Source organism: Erpetoichthys calabaricus, chromosome 3 (genome assembly GCF_900747795.2).
Source record: "Erpetoichthys calabaricus chromosome 3, fErpCal1.3, whole genome shotgun sequence".
In the NCBI taxonomy this organism is placed as follows: Eukaryota; Metazoa; Chordata; class Cladistia; order Polypteriformes; family Polypteridae; genus Erpetoichthys; species Erpetoichthys calabaricus.
In genome coordinates this window covers 33,085,065-33,108,682 of record NC_041396.2, presented here as the reverse complement: position 1 = coordinate 33,108,682, position 23,618 = coordinate 33,085,065, and the positions used below count along the sequence as shown (strand labels likewise).

The following is a 23,618-nucleotide window of genomic DNA, read 5'->3' as shown; positions in this document are numbered from 1 at the left end:
CACATCCTGCGAGATGAACAAGTCACATCATACTTACAATCTTCAGACACAAGTCCCGTGATACACATGCAGAGCAGGTTAGAGATAATGGAAGTAGGAAAATTCAAAAGTCTCAAAAAATGAGAGTAAAGAGCACATTAGCGCAAACAAACAGAAAATATTAATCGGTAAAATAATGGAACAGCGAAATGAGATCGCAAGTGTTTGAGGATGTCTGGGGGACAAGAGAGACAAGGCAGTGAGACAAAAGGACAGGTGCTGTACAGGCTTTTAAACGTTTGAAGTGCCACACAAAAAGCAGGTCACGCGGCACAGCAGCAGCAGCAATCCAGCAGCTGATCGAGCAAAGAGGAGGTAGAAAAAACAACTTGTTTCCCATTGTATCAACGTTTAAGAGGGGTTTCAGAGGAGCGACCGTGTCTCCTTGGGGTGCGTTCAGCACCCTTTTTCACAATGGCGCGTAGCGCTGGCTAGGGTGAAAAGGGGTTGACGAGCAAAGCAAGCAGGGGGTGAAGCCCCCTAGTTATAATAATAACAATAATTCTTTACATTTACATAGCAAATTTTGCACTACTCAAAGCGCTTTACATAGCAAATGGAGAGCCACTTCAACCACCATTAATGTTTAGCACCCACCTAGATGATGTAATGGCAGCCATTTAGCACCAGTACGCTCACCAGACATTAACAGTTAAGTGGTGAAGGGGTAAGAGAAGTCAAATTAAAAACAGAGGACAATTAGGGGACATAATGACTAGGCTATGGTGGGAAATTAAGCCAGGACTTCGGGATACACCCTGCAGTTTATGAAGGATACCCTGGGATCTTTTATGTCTACAGTAAGTCAGTCTCATCCAAAGAACAGCACCAATTTTTACAGCACAGTGTCCCACCTTCATGGCACATGGGATGCACATTCAGACCACAGGGTAAGTGTCCCCTGCTGGGCTTGCCAGTACCTCTTCCAGTAGCAACTCCAATCCAAATACTGGCTGGGCCTGAACATGCTTAGCTTTCAGGTGGGCTACCTGTTCTGAAGTCTATATAGTATGGTGTGGTGTGGGAAAAATTCTGGAGCATTGGGGTGGAAGTTACTTCATGACCTTCTGATGGTTTCTCCTCCATTCTAAACAAGGAAACAGACATGTGGGTAGTGGCTGTGTAACACCCCCTATCTTTCTTCCTTCAATCCTTAGTCCAGTCCCAATGAGATAATGTAGTGTAAAGTGACAATGTATTGTCAAGCAAGTGCACTTAAGGGACATCTTCAGGTCTCCAGCCAGGTAAGCAATTCAATTTCTAGATGAGATGGGGTGCTGTCATTAACACAATCTTCTTTTACACCTGTAATTCAGAAGGACGCTGGATGGAAGACGAGTGATCTCACTTCCACACCAAGCCAGAAAGTCCCACCCTTTCTGGGAGACCAATATAAACCCCACTGGAATTGGACGTCCAGTATGGACTTGCGAGTGACAAAGCTTCATTTGAACCATTTCTACACTGTTGTTTCGCACATTACTTTGCCCTTTTCTTTGACATTTTTGGATTTTACCATTAAATGGGGTTTACTATGGTAAGACCCCAAATCTTCACAATGTCTCTCTCATTTTATTTTTACAGTATACAGTATGAATGAATGAGTATGGGGAGAGTTTAATTTATTATTATTTATCATTATTTTCATTTTTTCTTTCAGAGAGTGTATAGTTGTATATGTGGGTATGCTGCACACTGGACTGGTGAACCCTCCAGAATTACTAATTAATAGACACTGGCATTCCACAGTCCTGAACTGGACAAGAAAATATTTGCAGAATGGATGATGGGATGGTTAAATGGATAGATGGACAGATGGATGGATAGATGTAAAAGCATGAGCTTGTGCTTGTTGGTCTATACATGCACACACACACATATATACAGTATATATATATATATAGCATAGTTTACTGTCAAATAATGCAAAGAGTATACGACACGTGTTTTGCCCTTATTTGGGCTCATCAGGCGTACACACTCTATTGCACCCCTCATGGGGATTGAACCTCGGACGTCAGTGGCAAGGCCTCTTTACGTTGCGCTACAGTGTGTGGTTCGTTTATTTGACAGCCTGGAGATCGGGGTAATTACATCCATAGCATTCGTAGTCTGAATCACAATCTGATTGTATGGGTGGTTACCTACCAGGTAACGCTTGTGGTTGGTCTGCAAGTCGGCAAACATCCGCCACGGTGCCCTCTCAGTTGCTAGAAGCAGATCATAGAATGTTGCATAGTTTACTGTCAACATCATCTAGGTAGGTGCTACACATTAGTGATGGTAGAAGTGGCTCTCCATTTGCTATGTAAAGCACTTTGAGTAGTGCAAAATGTGCTATGTAAATGTAAAGAATTATTCATCCTAGCCAGCACTATGCAGAATGCCAGCGCTACACTACCAGGAATGCTGCTGTCTGCAGTTTTTGTTTTTCTTTCCTCCGTTGTCAACAATGAATTAATAGACAGATATTGTTGGCTTCCATGTATGTTAATCGGCTTCTACTGTTTTCAATGTGTTTTAACAAATCTGTGTCTTCACATGTATGAATTCGGTATTTGGTCATTTGTAGACTTTATATTTGTATTTTAAGTGAGTCATTGTCACAGTTCTCTACACCTGCACTCAGTAAAGAATACTATACAAATATACAAAAATAAACTGATTAGATAGATAGATAGATAGATAGATAGATAGATAGATAGATAGATAGATAGATAGATAGATAGATAGATAGATAGATAGATAGATAGATAGATAGATAGATAGATAGATAGATAGATAGAATAAATGAGAGAGTGGGGGGGAGAGTCGCATTAACAATAGGAGAGGTCTTGCACATGTCAGTGTGACCATGCAGAAGCCACGAGAAAGCAGTAAGTCCTGTATGTATGCTGACACAAGCAAAAGTGAGAGATGGTAACAGCCTGCATAGTTTTGACCCTCTAGGAACATAAATAATAGGGACAGGGAGAGCAAGCAAGACTCTACACAAACCTCCTGACTAATGAGTGACTGCAGTTTGCTGGGGTAAAAGGGGTCAGGTTGTCTATTTGAAGAAGAGTACAGGGAATGCTTGTGGGGTCTGTACATCCACTTGTTTTCCATCGTCTTAATTAGAAAAACACAGGGGTCAATACTGTCCCTCAGTAGTATTATGCATTTCTTTTTTTAACAAAATGAAGGTTCAGGGGTGTATGGACTTTATTTCATACCTGGCCTCCCTACTTTCTCTAGGGATAAAGTAAAGCCACCCCAAAATGACCCAAGAGCTTACAACAAGTGGTAAACTGTGTTCAGAAAGCTTGAGGTGAAGCTCAGGGAAAAAGAGGCAAGGAACTGGAGTGAGAGAGAGAGAGAGAGAGAAGAGAGAGAAGTGGAAGTGGACAAGTGGAAGAACCATAGTAAATGGTAAATTGGGATCAGCATGATTGAGAAAGACTCACAAAAGCTATGGTGTTGTTGGTGTATCTTCTAAGTTATACATTTTGTTCTCCCTGTGTTGATTGCTTTCCTTACACTTCACTTTTATTTTTTCTGCTTTTTGTCATCCTTGATGCCACTGGAGTGGTGGAGGGCCACTGCAAAGTGCTGTTTCTATTACACACATACCCACACACATGCACTCACCACACACACACACACACACACACACACACACACACACACACACACATATATATATATATATATATATATATATATTTGATGTATGTATTTAGGTGAAACAGAATTCAAATATTTAAACAGAATCAAGATCTTTACTTGCTGTGCAGACCGCTTGTCTACAAGCACAAGAGTACTTTGATCACCACACCTTGACAGGGCCAGCTTGGGTAAACATTGCATGACTTAATTTTCTGGCTTGAATAACATACAGGATTGGAGCACTGGAGAGAGAGAGAGAGAAGGAAGGGAATGATGTGCAGGTCTAAAAATATCCAAGAGAGCAAACCCTAATAAGTCTTTCCGGAGTGGGCGGGATTGTCGCTGCCTGGGGGTGGGGGAGTGTAATAGGGCGGGGACATTGTTAAAAAAAAAAACACCTGCCCTATGCAAATTTTTATGTGGCACTGACAATGGAATCCCTAACCTGGAATTCCCCGGTAACTGCAGGCAAGGCTGTTAACACCCCCTTGCATAATTATAAATAAGCCTGCTGCAGACCGAGGCCCGGCAGTCAACCTCACCTGAGACAGGTGCACAGAAGCACACATTAGCCTATTCAGCCTACCACCTGCACACGCTTCTCCTTTGGATTATAACTCTGCGGTTTTCCTTGAACTCGGCACTTCTGATCAAATCAGGTAAGCTACTTCCTTTCATCTTTGTGGAGTCTTACCTGAGGCCGGCTAATTCTTTTTGACCTCTACCCTTACGCAAACATTCAGAGTTCAAGGGCTTCACAAACAGGCACCTTTACCTCTGGAGAGGCTAATGACCCTCTATGGATTCTCACTGCCTAGAGTTTACTTGTGCTCCTTTCTAGTGACTTCCAAGGAGGCTGTGAAGTCCTGGGGGTTAGATGGGGGAGTAACACTTTTATGACGATGACGTGAACCTGCTGAGTGAAATTGCTGTTACCTTATTAGGAATGGTTTAAAAATGTTCCTGTCAAACTTGCATATTATTTACTTTAGAATGCAGCCTGCAAATTGCAGCCAGTTTCTCTTTAGGTTGATTACAAAAAGGAGTACTCATGGCAGAGAATAAAATGTGCCGGTTGGGGGATGTAGGGTGGGCACAAACTCTGTATAAGATCACTGCACTATGCCAGCATCCTCAGGGGCTGCACAATCTAATTGCTTTCCCAGATCAGGAATATTTTTTGATCCTGCTATATTAACTGATTAGTATCTCATAGCTCTGCAAAATGCAAGATATCTGATCATTCTGTGTTGTGTCTGCAGGACTGGCCATGGCGGCCACATGCGAACTGAGCAACATCCTCACCAACGTGATGAGCACCATGTACCAGACAGAGGAGTCACAGCATATTCTGTGTCACGGACCACTGCTGGGAGTCCAGCTTCCCAGTGAGGTGCTAGGTAAGAAATGTTGGTGTGTTGAAGTGCTACGAGATGGTAATAGCAACTAAACAGAGTTATGGGAATATAGGGAGCTTAACAGAGCTAAACAGATAATGAGAGTGTTACCTTAATGCTGGCATTCTCTTATTAAAAGTGCATGCATGAAATAAGACCACTTTGCCTGTGCCACACTGCAGATGATGACAATGAGGTAAATTGAAAGGACCGACCATCATTAAATAGTTGGCCTGGCAGAATGAGACAATCTCAGAAGGACCACACAGTTGCAGCACTAGGTGGGCTTACACTGTGCTACGGTTCAAGAGGGAGTAATTTGAAAGAGCAATGCAGAAATAAAGAGAGACCACTTTGTCATGGATACTTGCGTCGCTATACATTGAAGGAGATGAGGTTAACATGATGTTAAAGATGGATGACTTTGCAGGGTCCTGTACTGGTAAAAAAAGTAATATGTTTTTATATATTTATGCAAATATTACTCTGGGAAGGGGTTGAAGTTTGAAGAAAGCATCAGGAGAATAACTTTAGTAGGGATATGCAGATACTAAGAAGAAGAGGAGGAGGAAGAGAAAAGCATGATGGAACAATAAAAGTACTGAACAAAGGCAGTTAAATATTAAAAATGCCAGTTACTTTGTCAATGTAAAAATTAGGGGTGAAGTAGCAATGTCTTGAAGGTCTGGAATTGCAGGACAAGACCATGCAGATACTAAGAGGAATACATTGTATGGCAGAGCCACTCGAATTCTAAAGAGGATAGCAGATGAGAGTGTACAAAAACACAACATTAAAGTACAGCAGGGCAACGCAAATATTTTATATTCAAGGGGAAATCTATCAGGGTCATGCAAATAGTTAAAGAGAGCATGACAGAAAGGCACCCACACAGGGAGAGCTCGATAGGGACAAGGGACTATTAAAGTTTTAGCTTGACAAGGTCATATACTAAATGGCCACAAAAATACTGAAGAGGATACCATGACAGGGCCATGAAAGTGACAATACAGTAGGACCACACAGTACTTATGGACTTGTGCAAGAGGACCACACGGATACTAAAGGAGACATCCTGACAAAGCCAATAAGGTGACAAAGAAGGTGATTTGTCAGGATCACATAAACACACAATAGACATCTGAGCAGACAGCTTGGTGATGGAACATAACTAGTTTGACGGGGTCATACAGGGAGTTAACAGGATCACGTAGCAGGACCAAGAAGATACTGAAAGTAACATTACATATTTACCAAAGTGAACAGCTTGATTTAGTCAAGAGGATACTTAAAAGGAAAGCACAGCATGACCACATAAATTCTTATATAGCAGCTGGGGAGGACCACGTAGAAACTAATGTGGACGACATGACAGGGTCAAGAAGATACTAAAGAAGACAGCCTGACTGAACCATAAAGCTAACAAAATAATAGTACAGCAGAACCCTCAAGTCAATGAAGTGGGTAGGATTTTAGTGCTACACACATATAATAGAGGTGGCAGCCTGCCCGAGCAATATAGATACTAAAAAGGACAGTTCAGTAGGGGCAGGCAGATACATTAAAGGGGAAGCTTAAAAGGGCGATGCCTATTTAATGGGGATAGTATGACATGGTTATGAAGATATTAAACATAATATCTTGGAAAAAATGTAGGTTTTAGGGTGACACGCAAATACGCTAGATGTTAGCTTGGCAAAGCCATGCAGATATTAAAGGAGATAGCTTAGCAGGATCATGCCAATACTTAGGAGGGGCATGAAGATTATAAAAATAGCTTGGCAGGGACACACAAATACTACTATCAAGGCTTTGGTGATACTAAATGTGGTGGCCTGACACTTTTCTGCAGACAGTATGCAGGATTACATGGCATTATTGAGAGTACAGTTAAGGGGACTGTTTCACAAATCTGTTCAGATTTGAACTAGGCAGAAAAGTGACTTGACACCACTGTGGACCAGACCAACTATTACATGGCCGGCACATGTCCAAGTCCCAACGGGCTGGGCGTGATCCCATCGGCGGCTACGCCATTGCAGGTGCAGCCGTTTCTAAGCCCTTATCAGGTGGCGTGGGACACAATGGCAGTTTGTTGACTAGCTGTTAGGCATCATGTGTGCAAACAGCCCCACTCTTGTGTAACCAGCTCGGCTGCCTTTTGTCTGCAGATAAGGTCTTGCCAGTTTCAGTTTATACTGAACTGAAAATGCGAGTGTGAGCTGGTGTGTACCCGCTTGACCTTACCTGGAGCTGTGCTGACAATTACTGAAGCAAACGGAAGAGCAGCAGCTTGCAGACTAACGGTGCTTGTCCCTCTTTTTCCATATTCAGCTCACAGCAGCTGGTATACTGTTCTTCCTCAACTTTGGACTAAGAACCATGTGCTGGAGTGGATCAGCTATCATGTTGAGAAGACCAACTATGATGCCAGCACCTTGAACATGTCCTTCTGCAGCATGGATGGCAGTGAGCTGAGTCGCCTTTCCCGAGAATCCTTTCTCAGTATATTTGGGCCACTTGGTGATCACCTGTACCGCAGTCTGCGTGAGCTCAGTGGTGAGTTTTTCCATCCTTAGGAGAGCAGAACCTTGTCTTCTTGTTCCTCTCTTGTCTTGGTGGGCATCTGACCTGATTTGTTTTATCCCTTCAGGCTTTGATGATGAGCTCAATTCCCTCTTTAATGACATCAGTGATATCCTCCCAATAGACGATGGCAGCCAGAGTCTGCTTGAGACTGTCAGATTTGGGACAAGTAAGTGTACATTTTCTCTGCCATGCCCTCCACCTTGCTTTCCAAGGATCATCAGACTTCAATGTATATATGTCAGGGACGGTCCAGGTAGAGAGAAACATTGCAGGGGACCCAAACAATATCAGGCTAGATTGTATAGGCTTTTTGTGCTACCAAAATCCCCCATCTCTTTACCATAATCATTGGCCAAACCTTTACCCAGCTCCCCCAGTAAAGTTCTTGCCCCTCTGTTTCAGCCCTGGAGTCCAACCTCAGTCACCTGGAGGACAAAGAGTCTTATGATGCCCTTAATCTACTAGTCAACTCGTCTTCATGGAGCGACCTTGGGTATGAGTCTGGTCCCACCTCTCCAGACAGCCTCGACAGCTCTAGCGCAGGTAGGTCCCCTGCAAAGTGCAGGCAGGAATTTACAATCAGAGGCTTACTGCATGACCCTGTTGGGAAAGTCTAGGTGGCCAGCAGAGTTCAGGTTTTACAGGTCTATGAAAGGCATCATATAGACATAAAACATTGATAACTATTGCAAAGCTGACAGGTGTCGTAAAAATGCTGTTTGCCTCTCTTTATCTGGTTCTGAGTCAATGGCCTTATTTTCATACTTTGCCTGTCTCTTTCTTCCAGCATCCTTGAGGTTTCAGATACCTCGTTCTCCAGACTCCGGTGGAAGTGACTCAGATATTGACTGCACAGATGTCAAGCCAACAATCATGCCAGGTAAGCAGTGTCTGCATTTGGGATCACGTCACCATCTCAAGAGGCTCCTCTCATTCTGAACTTACCACCTTTTGATTGACAGAATCCTTTGTGAAGACTGAGAGAAGCGACTGCAAACCATATAAAAGAGGGAGGGGAAGGCCCCGCAAGATGAGCCGGGGTGCAGTGGATTGTCTAGAGGTGAAGAAGAGCAAGCATTGTAAGTACCCATCATTACCCATCCTCCTCATCATCAAGCCTTCTATACGGCTCACTAACCATCCAATTTTACTGCCCACAGCTCCAAGAGGAACTCACTTGTGGGAGTTTATCCGGGACATTCTCATCTACCCAGAACTGAACAACGGGCTCATGAAATGGGAGGACCGCACTGAGGGGGTCTTTAAATTTCTCAAGTCGGAGGCTGTAGCACAGCTGTGGGGGCAGAAGAAGAAGAACAGCAGCATGACGTATGAGAAGCTCAGCCGGGCAATGAGGTGAGCAGCTTATTTGTGGCAGATGATTGCAAAAATGTACATATGAGTAGAATGGACATGGATGGACATGGATGGATGGATGGATGGATGGATGGATGGATGGATGGATGGATGGATGGAGTCTGAGTGATAAATCCATAAACGAGTGCTCAGGAAAAATTTGAATACCAATGTAGACAGATGCACACAAAAACAACAGAGCTAACCTTCCACACATGTATGCATATCTACATGAATAGGAGACGTACAGCAACATCAAGATAAAGAAACACATGAGAAAAACAAAGAAGCATGTAAACAAACAAGAATGCTCTAAAGTCCATGTTCAAATTAATAAAAAATACACATGCCTCAGGAAAGTTCAAAGACATTCTATTTATCCCTCAATCCATCCATCCATTCATTTATTATCAAACCCATCTATGCTGAGCAGGGTTGATGGAAAGCTGAAGACTATACCAGCAAGCATTAGGTGCAGGAAGGCAGGAATGACATCTGTAGAGGACATCAGTCCATTAAAGGGTGAACCCTCTCTCTCTGTCACACACACAAACACCCACAATGGCCAATTTAGCATAGCCTATCCTTCACCTAACCTGCATGTCTTTGGACTATGAGGGGAAACCCACTTGGAAATGGGCAGAACATGCAAACACCACACAAGTAGAACCATAGTCTCCTTGTTGCAAAGCAGCACTGAGCCACCGTGCCACCCTCAAAGAAGTTCATAATAGTAAAGTGTGCCACGATGCATGAAGAAAGACACAGTCTATACTTGCGAATGCACAGACACAAATACATGTCAAGAGTCCAGAGGTGTAGAGAACCACATTCACACATACACAAGTATTCAGTATAAACAAGTAAACCTTCATGTAACTTTGAAACATACAAACTATGCAAGAGTATTTGCAAATGGATACATAAATGCATGCAAATACACCCTGAAGCACACAAGAAGCACAAAAACTCACATGCTTAGAGACACATCAGTGAAGGCATATGTGGACACATACTGTAAGACAAACACACAAAGGGGGTCATTGAAAACATAGAAGGCTTCTAATGTACAGACACATGCTTAGAAACACATCCGTTGAGGCACACATAAGACGAACATACATAGAGGGTCATACAAAATACAGCATGCTTATTCATGTACAGACACAAAGACACACACGTGCACAAGCAAAACATTCATAACAATGCACATACAGTATGCGAGGGCAGAATAAATAAAATCAAGTAAATACACTCATACTCAGACATTATTATTCAAACACATAAAAGGTATGCCTGATATTTAAAGATACAAAGTATAAATATTTAGCAGACTTATCCAATTGCTTACATGTATATGTGTATATGTGATCACCTAAATACATTACGTACATTGACACAAAATAGGTGCAGAGGCCGAAACATACCATATCATTCTCAAGTCCACTTATCAAATTCATGATCACAGGGGGCAACAATTCTATATCCTGGCAACAATGGATATAAGGGCAGAACCAGCACTTGATGGGGCACCAGTCCATCAGATGGTCCACTCACACATATGGGGTGCCATGTGAAATGCCAGGTACACAAGACTTATAATTAAAAGCTAGGGTGCCTGAGGAAAAACCCATGCAAACCCAACAATTGTGGATTCATGAGGCTACAGTGCTGCCTGCCATGTCATCACAGAGCTCACTCACAAAGCAATGCACACAAAAGCACATGTTACAGTTAATCATTCAGACATGCATTTATGATATACTCCCTAAAAACGCATTTTTGTGCATAAATGCAAAATTCACACTTCAACACCAAAACACATACTTAAGTGCAAACAGACAAGTCGGTGCCTAAGCATGCACACCTTTAGGCCAAACACATCAGTGCTCAAGCTTGCACACCTTTAGGCCAAACAGGCATGTGCCCCAAATCTACAAGGTCACGTGTAGCATTTATTACACATGTGATATCACACATTCATTAGAAGTGTGCCCATGAGTACAGCTCAGGGAGAGTGAATCTCACAAGTGCACAGTAAATATAAAATGTGACAATTCCATCTACTCAAGTAAAAGAGTCCCAGACATTGTCTTCACTTATGTTCATGTAAGCCATGAAGTTCTCCAAAGCAGCATGTAACAAATCATGTCCGGGTGGACTAGTGATCACCATCTGCTTTTTGATTGTGTTGGCCTGCTTTCTCTTCTATTTGCACGGAAGAAGCTGCACGTTGCCTACCTGATCACTGACACGTTCTTTTTTCACACAGGTACTACTACAAGAGGGAGATCCTGGAGCGTGTGGATGGCCGCAGACTGGTGTACAAGTTTGGCAAGAATTCCAGCGGCTGGAAGCTGGGAGAGGTGGCTGTGCACAGCTAGGCCGACACCGCAAGTGGAATGTGCCTCCTGGCCGAGCCGAGGTCTTGTGCACCAGGGACTATAGTTGTATCATACCCTTTGAGACACTTGGGCCCTCTTTGAGAGGACATGACTGCGTCTGCGCCTTTTTTTGGTGCTTTTAAAAATGTAAGCCAATGTTGTGGCTAAAGTAGGTTGTATGAACCACATTTATATTATTCTTAACTCTGGATGAAACACTTGTGTATATGTATATATACTTTATTAATATAGAAGACAAGATGCATATGAATATATGCTTCATAAGACTGTCATTTGTATCATAAAACTTCTGGCTGGCTGTTAAAGGGACATTGGTCACTTGGAGTGAGCACTTCCTACTCTGGCTCCTAACACCAACAGCTTTCCCTCTGTGGACTTCTGATAGCTTATGTTTCTTCAAGATGTAATATCTTCTTTACTATAATGGTTGGCAAAAAAGGATTGGATTGGATGCCCCATCACACCCTCAACTCCCCAACCTGAAATCGAGAATTATAAATTCTTCCAGAAAGTGGGGGAAACTACAAAGACCTGAGAAACAGCAACATCAGGACAGGAATGGGGAGCGAGTGCCTACTAACCCCTAGCTCTTCAGGTCCTTGACTGGCCACTTCATGCAACAAGCTGAGTGAACAGATGTGCTAATGAGAGGAAACAATTCAGCTGGACTGGTTAACCTTGGTTATTTTATTATTATTGTCTGAAGTATTTTATGTCTGTAAAAAAGTTTATCTCTAAAGTGCCTTGTTAAAAAGTGTAAATACATATTTTGTACAATATAATACTATTTTGCAAATAAATGAAACTTCTTTGAAACCTAAATGAGTACAAGTTCACTATTAGCACATCAAGATTTACCTTGTTAATCATGAGAAATGGCCCGGGGGTGGGCACAGGGCCTGGAAGTTCGTTAAATTTTAATACATTTTGAGACAGCCTTCACATCTCGTGTTACTGATCCAAGAGATAGTATCCAAAACATTCGGATCAGTAAATCTTTGCATAACTGTGACATTGAAAGACTATCAGATTTTCATCTAGATTCTAATAATAGATAAGCATAACCTGAATGAACAAATGACAAAGCAAAATATCATCTCTATTTACTTTGTTTCACATGTCTCATTAAGAAAATCATCTGATGGGCAGCATTCCTTATGTGAAAACATCATTGCCCTTTAGACTCGCCAACCACTCGCACAGCCTTTAGAGACATTCAGCCACAGCCTGTTAGTGCTGTTTGGTCTCACACTTTGATGGTGACGAATTTTGGCCCACTCCTCTGTGCTGAAATGCTTTAGCATGATGATAAACTCCTTGTTTTGGCTTAGTTGGGTCTATGGAGTTAGGGTTTGACTTTTAAATTTTCATCTGTTCATTAGCTTTTAGTAGACGTAAAAATGCTTTAATTAGGCCACTCCAAAGCCCTGACCTTCATCCATTTATATACTTGCTTGAGATGATTGCCTCGCCTAATGACCCAACTGTGCTTTTCTCTAACCAAACTAAATCTAAGTATTCTTAACAGCCATGATTAAGTATATATATGTATATACCAGTAAAACACGCCAACATAAGTTCCTCAAATCATTCAAGTCAGGTTGGGGAACGTGCACTGGTACATCATATTGCCATGCCCACCACACAACAAAATAGCTTGGGATCCCAGGCAGACACGTGGTCCAGTCCAACCCTTCAGAAATGACCATCTATCTGCCACAGTCAGGTGTTACGTGGGCATCCCCCTGGCCTGGTCCAGCCGCTCTGGTGCTCAGCAATGAGGATCCTGTAAGCTGGATCACCCTTGGGGAATCTTGCCACATGGCCGTAGTGCCATAATTGATGCTCCCTCACAATCCAGATTAATGTGCCTCATTCAAGAGTCACAAAGTAAAACCAGCGGTACCCAAGTATTCTGTGAAGAGACACAATATTCGTCTCAAGTCACTGGATAGTCTCATATTGCAAATCAAGAAACACCAGGACTCTTGGATCTTCGTCCTTTTGCAAAGATATCGGGAGCGCCTTACACCCCTTTCCAGTGACCTCATGACACCCCATCCTCTCCCAGTCCGTCTACCTTCTTCATAGGAATAGTCACCAGAGACATGACTGTCACTCCCAAGGTAAGTAAACCTCTCACCAAGGTTGACATTCTCTCCGCAGACAGACACACTGCTAATGGCTGAGCCGAAGAGGTCATTAAAGGCCTGGATCTTGGTTTTTATCAGGACACTTGCAAACCCAGACACTCAGACTCCTTGTTCAGTCTCTTGAGAGCCCTGATCAGAGCCTCCATTGAATCCTCAAAGATCACAGCATCATCGGAAAAGTCAAGATCAAGATCACCAACAGAAACCCCACAGGCCCTGGGCCCCATAACTCTGCCTAACACCCAGTCCATGCAAGCATTGAACACAATAGGAGCAAAAACACACCCCTGACGAACCCCAGAATCAACTGGGAAAAACACAGAAGTTCTGCCTCCACTCTGCACAGCACTCACAGCACAAGTGTACAGGCCAGCCATGACATCCAGCAATTTTGAGGTTATCTCAAGATGTCCCACAGGGTAACTTGATCAATTGAATCGAATGCTTTTTGAAAATTGACAAAAGCTGCTGATATTCACATTTATGCTTCACTTATGAGTTTGTCCCCTTACATGGATTTAACACAATCATCGAGTCCTCCGATGACACCATGATAGTATCACATCAGTAACAGAGAATAGCTCCAGCACTTAATAACACGGTGTTCCCACAATAGCCAGGCCTTGAACATCATGAACACCAAGAAGCTCAATGGTAACTACAGTAAGTCCTGTGGTACACCCTAATCTTCATCAACAGAACTGTTTGTGCAAGTGTATGTTTTATATGATGGAAATGAGAGAAAATGGGTATGGGTGTGAGTATTTATTAACTTTATTACATTGGATTTCACCACAAAACTTTTGCTCACATCTTAGCTGCCTAACTCACATACTGTCCAGCCAATTTCAATTTCTTTTTGCTAGTTTCTTGCCATTTGATCATTCAGGCCAGTGATATGCATGTATCTTTATCTTACTGCTTGATGGACCTCTACTCCAGTCCCAGCTTCGAAACTTGTTAATGTTACTATTGGTCTCAAAATGGTTTCTTTCATTGTAGTCTTTCTTAATCAGTTACTAATGGAATCTTGATGGTGTGATGCCATTTCCATTTCTTAGTTATGGTCTCAGCCCTAGCCGGAGTATCCAAACCTTTTGAGATGTATTTTCTTTGTCATTCATTTTCCCATCAACAGCAAATGATACATTTGAATGAGTTATTGAGTGACTACCTCTGTGACTTCAGACACAGTCACCATCTCAGCATAACCCTTCAATTGTGCCATCCATGGTACCTTGAGTAGTGAAATGCCCTATCATGCTTGGCAAGCAAGAAGGACTAGTAGAAGAGCAAAGGAGAATAAGAAGTGAAATGAAGATATTTTTTATTAAAGTTCTTAATCCAAAAAGCAAAGTAACCAGACAGACAGAGTTTTCCAAAACACAAAACAGAAAGATTACAGGCAAAAATAAACCAGTGGGAAAATGGACACAGCTTTTTCACTTTGCAGAAATGAAATTTGTGCAATTGATACAAGAAGAAAGGTGTTTAGTCCTGTCCGGAGCTTTTAATATAAGTGAATTCTGCATGTGTCTGCCTGTCATTCAGTATTTAAATAAAAATCATTGGACTCATTCCTGTCACATATAGACATTTTGTTGAGCCACTAGATGTGTCCTGATGGAACCATCAACACTTAGTTAATTACAATGACAGTCTTGGCAATCACAATCCTAAAGATGCACCAGAGACAGAAAAGAAACTTGAAACTCCATGATGTTTGGAAAAATACATATCCTCAACTTTTTCGGTGGAAATCAGAATCAGGTAACAGTAGGAGGGAGTGGTTTTTGTAGTGAGATTTTTCTGTGGGAATGACACAGCATTGGAGTATTTTGGAGGGTCCTTCTGTAGAAGGTATGCAACATTTTTTTTTAAAAATATACTGAAGTGAAGTGAATGTGAGGCATAAATAAAATTGATTTTTCTGTTGTGAGATAGATTATATTAATTACACAGCTGCGGAAAAGAAAACAAGTAAAGACAGAAATGTGAATGTGCCATATCTCAGGGAGGGTTTGTACCCAAACCTTTACTGAGGAGAGAATTCCTGATGATGGACCTTTCTGGGCATTAAGGTTGATCCAAGCCACACTCCTTTGGTGCCCTGGGCATTGTTTGCTTGATTTTGTTTTAATTTATTGATTAAATGGGGTCACTTGGCTGGTGTCCAAATCATCCTTTTGGTGTCCTCGATCTGTTCCTCTTTCACAACACTTTATAGTGAGTTTCATGTTTCACAATTAAGAAATTGCCTGTGAAAAGAATTTTACTATTAGTTTTGCAAAATTGTATGCAAATCTAAATGTGCCTTTTTCATTCATCATTATTACTAGGATAATACTAGGATTGGAATAACAAGGAGCTGTCATGCTCAGATGGAAATGGGCTGGCCAAGAAGATGCAGAAAGAAAGATGAAAAATGCAAAAAATGGTAAGTGGATTAACTGTGGTCAAAGAAGGTACAAGAAATGACACACCAAAAACAAGACACAATTCCAAAAATCAAAGTCAAAGAGAGACTGCGCTAAAGATTGCTAAAGGTTCCCTTCTCTAACTAGTTTTAAATCACAAATTCTTTTATAAAGTGTTAATATTATAATCTATCTACTTGGATGCGAGATAGTGAGTGCCACCATCTTAAATAGACTTTGCACAATAATGTCACAAGCAGTGCAAACATGCATTCATGTGCCCAGCAGCCGTCATTAGAACTGCAATAAAAAGTAAATTAATAGTAAATAATAAACATATTTATTTTAAACATAATGATATCATAATATAAAACACATAATAACACAACAAAACCTAAAATTAAACAAGAGTGATAGAGGCAGATTATGAAGTTAAAGATGTGAAGGGACTTGGATGGAAGGAAAAATTCAAAGGATCTTTGGAGTGAATTGGTACTGGAGGTGCATAGAAATAAAAAAGAATTAAGAAATGGGGACAACAGAGGTTAATGAAAAGGGTCAAAGCCAGACCAGGGATGAAATATACAGAGCAGACTCATTGGAGGATGGCACGGTGGCGCAGTGGGTAGCACTGCTGCCTCGCAGTTGGGAGTCCTGGGGACCTGGGTTCGCTTCCCGGGTCCTCCCTGCGTGGAGTTTGCATGTTCTCCCCGTGTCTGCGTGGGTTTCCTCCGGGCGCTCCGGTTTCCTCCCACAGTCCAAAGACATGCAGGTTAGGTGGATTGGCGATTCTAAATTGGCCCTAGTTTGTGTTTGTGTGTGTCCTGCGGTGGGTTGGCACCCTGCCCTGGATTGGTTCCTGCCTTGTGCCCTGTGTTGGCTGGGATTGGCTCCAGCAGACCCCCGTGACCCTGTGTTTGGATTCAGCGGGTTGGAAAATGGATGGATGGATGGACTCATTGGAACATGGAGATTTGACTTGGAGTCATATTTGCAGTGTTGGCCATAGAAACACAAAGACTAGGTAATAAGAGTAACTAATCCATAAAGCTCTGAATAGGGTTAAAATTTACAAGACACAAAAATTTGACAGCAGCATAGAGATTTGACAAGGATCCATATTTATAAGGTTGAAAGCAAGACACGGAAATTTGTTGAGGGCTCAGACTTACAAGACTGGCCAACAAAACAGAGGCTTGAAAAGGGTTTTAATCTCCAAGGTTGGCAAAAAAGTTGACCAGAGAGACATAGAGATTTGAACAGAACTGGACATAAAAGAGATATCATGATAGCTCACACACCTGGCGATAATATTCCTGCCATGACACAAATATGGTCAGACGCTTGAATCATTCCTACATTTCAGAGTCTAAAGGCAGAAAATTGTCATAGGAAGCTAAAAAAGAAGTTTCACAGAGTCCCTTGAACTTTGTCCCAGAGAACGTTTGTGTCATCTTGCCCTTCCCACCTTGCACCCTACCCCGTGCCAATCTGAATGTGAGGTGTGAAGTGAGCCCTGCGTTTAACCCCCCCAACTCTTTAGTACACAAAGGCACCATTGTGCAACGGTTGGGTTTCAGGTTTCAAGAAAGCTTATGGAAGATGGGCGGTTCTCAGTCGATAATCACCTGTGAGCAGGGTGACAGGTGCAGCTGGCCTCTGGCCAGCAGGTTGTTCAGATCACGTACCTTCCCGGCAAGTCTCCGCCCGCTGCCAGTAAACCTGAGGACAGGGACGGGCTTGAGGCACTTGAAAGTGAGCAGGTGACATCACAGCATGACACTGCATTCCTCTGAATAAATGTGACTGTGGCCATCAAGGTGATCTTTTTTGGTGCTCTAAATGTTAAGAGATACCACAGCAGGGGCTCATTTCATTAAAATGTAACAAACAGGTCTGCTTCTGCCTGCTCTGTCTTTAAATTACAAGCCTGGGGTCAATGCAGATCTACTCAGGTGCTGTCCATTCTGTCTTTATAAATCTGGCCAAATGAAACCTCAGTGCAGATCAACCCAGTTCCTGAACCTTTAGTTCTTATTTAATTTTCATCAATAGAGGCCCACTCAGCTTCTTGACACTTAACACAATGTACGTCTAGTTCAATGACCAATGACCTTGCAGCTGCAGCTCTGTGTAGCCAGCTCAGCAATGGAGACATGGAACATGGCCCGTTTGGTTGAGATGTCCCCATCCTCCTTCATAATGCAAATTAAATTAGTCCGGATGTACAAGCTAAAGATATTCCAGATGGAGGCCTCTGCCAAGTGTTGCCAGCAAATCCTTTCTATAGGTTTGTGTCTATCTGGGCTGTGCAACTTCTCCCCCATCATTTGATCCAACTCACAACCAGGTAGTTATCAGTTGACAGCTCAGCCTCTCTCTTGACCTGAGTGGCCAAGACATAAGGTTTCAGATCTGATGACATTTCTTCAAAGTCTACCATTGATCTAAGACCTAAGATGTTCTGGTTCCAGGTGCACTTATGAACACCCATATGCTCCAACATGTTGTTCATTATGAACAAACTTTGACTAGCATAGAGGTCCAACAACAAAACACCACTCAGGTTCATGTTGGTTAAGCTATTCCTCCCAATTACACCTTTGAAAGTGCTCACTTAAGAATTAAAGTTCCCTAGTAGAACGATAGAGTAAATAGAAGGATCATCACCCAGAAATCCCCCCAAGGTCTCCAAGAAGGCTAAATATTCTGACTCAATTCTTGGAGATTAAGCACAGGCAAGAGTTAGAGCCCTTCCTCTGACTCGAAGTTGCAGGGAGGAGACACTCTTGTCCACTGGGGTAAACTCCCACCTACATGAACATAGCTGGAAGGCTATAAGAAAACTCACACTTGACTGACTCCTCTAATCCTGTGCATCTCCACAATGGAAAAAAAAAATCCAGCTCCTCGCCAAGAGTTTTATTCCAGAGCCCTTGCTCAATGTTGAGTTTAACCTAAATATACCTAGATGGTACCGCTCACAAGCCTGGGATCCCAATGGATCCTTCCTACCATCCAGGGATCAGTCCACCAAGGCACCCGCATTCAAATGTCACCCAAACCACAATACACCAGATCATTATGACTCCCCTGCAGGTGTGATCCCACTGGGGGACAGCCCCATGTTGCTTATTTGAGCTGTGCCTGGCCGGACCCAGTGGGTAAAGGTCTGACCAACCAGGTGCATGCTGATGAGCTACACCTCAGGCCTGGATTCTGGGTTTCCCTTTTCCAGTTGAGGTTACTATGTTCTTGATAATTTTCCTCATAAAGATCACATGAACCTTACTTAGTTGATCCCTCACCAAGAACAAATTTGCCTTGGGTAACCCTACCTTGGGTGATCACCCCAGACAACATATCCCCGAGGATCATTGAGACACACATCCACCAGGATAAGGAGGATATTCACCCGTGGTCGCATTTGATCTCCAGCAAGTTTCTGCAAGAGAAGTACACTAAACTCCCGATCATGTAATATCTATCTAAACGTTTCAACAGGATATGTTCAATGAGTTCCTGGTCACTTTATCTTCTTTAACTGACCAGGTAAATCAACAGTGCAGGCCAACTCAGCTCCCACTGATTTATTCTTCATTTGACAATTTGTGACCCTCTGTGAAGGACACTAAACTAAGCTCAGTCCTTGGCAGAAGTGAAACCAGAAATTGCAAATTGGGTGGTGGAGATTTGGAAAGTCTGTACCACAGAAAATTTATTATCTTATAGAACTCTTTAATGGACCTTATAAATAGAGTGAATCATTGCCTATCAGTATGAATAAGATGACAAAAACTTACACATTCAATTATTAAGCTAGTGTTCAGAATTTCTCAACACAATTTCATACAGGGACATTCTAATGGGCGGGGCCCCCTAGTTATGATGGATTACATAATAATGAAGCGATAGAAACAAAATAAATATCTTAATAGATGTGTAAACGATCCAATCACATTTGGTGTTGGAAATGGTTGCCTTCTTCTTGCAAACACAGAATGACACAGTGCGCCAAATTGGCGAAGATATCCACAAGCCTTGTAAGGGTGATAGCAGCAATGTCCGGCAGACAGACGCCGACAGTCTTGACAGAAGAGCGCCATGTCTCACTCATTTATACATTTTCCCAGAAATACTGTAATCTTTATTTCATTTGAATTGTTTCATTATTAAGACAGTAATGCGTCATAACTCGGGTCCCACCCATTAGAATCATCCTGTACTATTGAAATGAACAGTAACTGATTAATATATTATGTGTGCTGTGACATGTAGGGGGCACCGCAGAGCTGCAAACACCAGACACAACTACATAGACAGAAGCCTCGGGTTCAAAGGCAAGGTTTATTATGATAATAATAACATACACAAGCTTCTTCACAGTTACACGATACAGCACATCTCCCAGGTGAGCTTAGTCTGTCCTTCACACCTGACTACAGCTTGCCTGAGTGAAGCAGAGGAACTCCTTTTATTTAAGACCCAGAAGTACTTCCAGTGCTAGAATGTGGTCCATTGAAATCCCATAATGTAGGAATTGAAGCACCCCCAGCATTAGTCACTGAACCCAGCAGGGCTGCATCCCAGGACTCTGGTTTCCAGCATGCCCTGTGTGTGTCTTAATGCATACTGAAGTCCATGGATGCTGTCATCTAGTGTAGTGGGGGAGACAATATTGACAGTTTATAATCTCCCCTAGTCCTTCTATTTTACTAGCCTAAGATAAGGGCCCCTGTTCCATTCCAACTGGGACGTCAGTCCATGCATGACTTCCATTACAATGCACATATTACACAGGCAGTTGAGGTATAACTATCAGGCAGTTGCGTACACAAATTTCAAGCCTCTTTTTATGTCTACTCACGTTTTATGAATTTTACAGGTTCAGCTGAGAATTTTCCAATCTCTGCATCCATTTTTCACACATGTACTTTGCCCACCACTGTGTTATTCGGGGGAATGTCTACGCATTTTACAAAACACTGCACCTCTAAGCATGCCATATTCCAGCCAGTTATACTTAGTACGCTAGCTTGATGAAAAGCTCTGTAATTTTGTGAATATTTTGATAATTGGGCATTTTACCAACCTTGGTTGAGTGGCTTGTTTGCCCAACCTGACACATCAAATGGAGGATTTGAACTAACAGCCTTTCTGGAGATTTATATTGAGTTGGCAATGTTCCTGAGGAGTCAGACTCACTTTTGTACAGTATATTAGGCTTGTGACGAACAGTAGGGCTTGATTTCTTAAATTTAGGTTTCTTTATGAAGAATGTGTCAATTGTGTTTTGATTTGCCATTAATGGCAGGTTTTTTTAAATTCACTAGAATGAAATTCAGTATGGTGTGAATGTGACAAACTGAAGTTAATCCAAAGCATTAATCGCAAACTTCCAAACTAGGATGTGGTTATGAGGGACAGGCCTAAAATAATAGTACAGTATCATTGCCATGACTTTACCAGAATTTTTCAAAATTGTCACCCATGGTCTTCCTATAGCATGACTTTATCAGCACTTTTCCTACCATGGTCCGTCAGTATTTACTGAACATTGTCCACAGCATCTAATCATTTTCATGAATAATGTCTCATGAACTGGGTGGGCCAGGCTTCTGAATGGGTGGAGGGTGCCTGAGCAGGACAGGGCAAGGGTTCTGGCCATGGTGATCCTATGTAACTGGTCAGCTACATCCCCAGCTCTATCCCTGGTCATTGTGCATCCATTTGATCAACTTTGAATGTTCATAGTCTTCATTTAATTAGCCTGTCACCACCCATACTACAAACAAAATCTAGTCCCAGTTATTCTTTCTTCATATGATTGGACAAGTACATAAACAGGTCAGGTCCACACACCTCCTGACTGAATCTGAGCAGCCAATTGGGTTAATCTTCACTGGTCCTAACAAGGCCGAGCTAACCAAGCTGTTCAAGTACAACAGTAAGTCCTGGTCAATCAGTCTTCATATGACTGGCCAAGTACATCCAGAGTGCATGTGAAACCCACATCCTGAACAGTCTCTCTTCGAATGACTTGCACATGATAATTCCTCTCCACTCTTGGCAAGGCTAGGCTCTCAAGGCAAATCAGGATCATTGATCATTGATCATTAAAGTTAAGTCCGAGTCACTTCCTCAGCCCTTGTGCTGAGTGAAATGATTCACATAAAGTTGATCTCATAGTGAAATTCAGCATTTCACTTTGAAAAAAACAATTGCTAAACAAATTCTATGTTGCTTCTAACAAAATTCGTGCCATTGACACATGAAGAAAGGAGTTTAGTTTCTGTCTGAAGATGTTTTCTTGTATTAGTTTCATGTGCTACTTCCTGTCATATTTGTATTTAAATAAAGATCCCTAGTGGTTAAAAAAAACATAGATGTATTTTCTATCACTTGTTGATATTTTGTTGAGCCTCTAGATATGTTCATGTAGTACGATCCACACCTTCTAAGTTATGACACCAATGTTGGTGATCGCAATCCTAAAGATGCATCACAGACAGAACTGAAACTTGAAGCTTCCCACCACGGTGCTTAGGGAGCACAAATCTTTTTCAGCAGGAAACAAGATACAGGAAAGGGCAGATGCTAGATAACATCATTGGGGTTTTAGGTAGCTTTCCATGTATTGAGGTCTTTTAGTGCAGAACACACAGTCATGTGCACATTTTGTACATTTTCATGTGGAAAATATGCAGAATGTCACATTTTAAAATAACACACAATGTCAGGTCAAGTTAGGGATCATGCATTGGTACAGCGCATTACTGCACCCACCACATGACAAAACATCTCAGGATCCTGGTTGGCAACCCCCCCTCCAAGGCAGTCCCTCTGGAAATGATCTGCTGCAGCCAGGTGTTATGTGGGCGTCCCCTGGGCCTGGTCCAGCCACTTGGGTACTGTGAGCCGGATCACCCTCAGGGAATCTTTCCACATGGCCATAGTGCCGTAACTGACTCTCTCTCACCATGCAGGTAATGTGCCTCATTCAGAACTCCACGAGGAACCGCTTATTTAACTCAAAGTCAAACCAGTGGTACCCAAGGATGCTCCTAAGAGACACAGTTCCAAAGGAGTCCAGTCTTCATCTCAGGTCACTGGATAGATCCATGTCTCATAATCATATAGCAAAACAGGAAGCACCAGGACTCTGAAGACTTGTCCTTTTTCAAAGATATTGGGAGTGCCACACACCCCTTTCCAGTCAACTCATAACACCCCATGTTCTCCAAATCTGTCTACTGACTTTGTAGAAGGGGTCAACAGAGGCATGAATGCTGCTGAGTAAACCTCTGGACGAGGTTGACACTCTCACCGTAGATAGACACACTGCTGATGGCTGTGGCAAGAGGTCATTAAAGGCCTGGATCTTGGTTTTTATCAGGACACTGATCAGAGCCACCATTGAAAAGCATAAATAGTTCTGATTTTACAAAAGTGCAATCAATGACATCAATTGTGCTACTACAGAAAAGAACTTAGGTAGACATGAAAGTTTGAACGAAGCATTGCGGAGTAATATTCCTCCCACTTCCTTTTTTAGCGAGTTTCACAATTTTGAAATCATCTTGCAAAATATATTTTAGTGTCAGTTTTGTGAAA

General features: G+C 42.2%; 1 protein-coding gene across 2 annotated transcripts; it reads left to right on the top strand.

The window, feature by feature from the left end:
- The first annotated feature begins 4,196 nt into the window (after positions 1-4,196).
- Positions 4,197-12,256, top strand: elf3 (E74-like factor 3 (ets domain transcription factor, epithelial-specific)). Of its 2 annotated transcripts, XM_028796575.2 has the most exons (9): positions 4,197-4,346; positions 4,950-5,087; positions 7,419-7,643; positions 7,738-7,839; positions 8,076-8,216; positions 8,461-8,553; positions 8,636-8,752; positions 8,834-9,029; positions 11,302-12,256. In XM_028796575.2, exons 2-9 carry the CDS (start codon positions 4,958-4,960, stop codon positions 11,411-11,413), a joined length of 1,116 nt encoding a protein of 371 aa, XP_028652408.1. In that variant the 5' UTR covers positions 4,197-4,346; positions 4,950-4,957; the 3' UTR covers positions 11,414-12,256. The 2 variants fall into 2 exon arrangements, with proteins under 2 accessions (XP_028652408.1, XP_028652409.1); XM_028796576.2 differs by lacking the exon at positions 8,076-8,216.
- The last annotated feature ends 11,362 nt before the right edge of the window (positions 12,257-23,618 follow it).

What these genes read in the sequence shown, in the direction of transcription:
- elf3 (XM_028796575.2), top strand. Translation starts at nt 4,958, where the DNA reads ATGGCGGCCACATGCGAACTGAGCAACATCCTCACCAACGTGATGAGC. An exon ending in CAAGCCAACAATCATGCCAG is followed by an intron (nt 8,554 to 8,635) that starts GTAAGCAGTGTC and finishes TTTGATTGACAG; the next exon opens with AATCCTTTGTGAAGACTGAG. An exon ending in AAGCTCAGCCGGGCAATGAG is followed by an intron (nt 9,030 to 11,301) that starts GTGAGCAGCTTA and finishes TTTTTCACACAG; the next exon opens with GTACTACTACAAGAGGGAGA.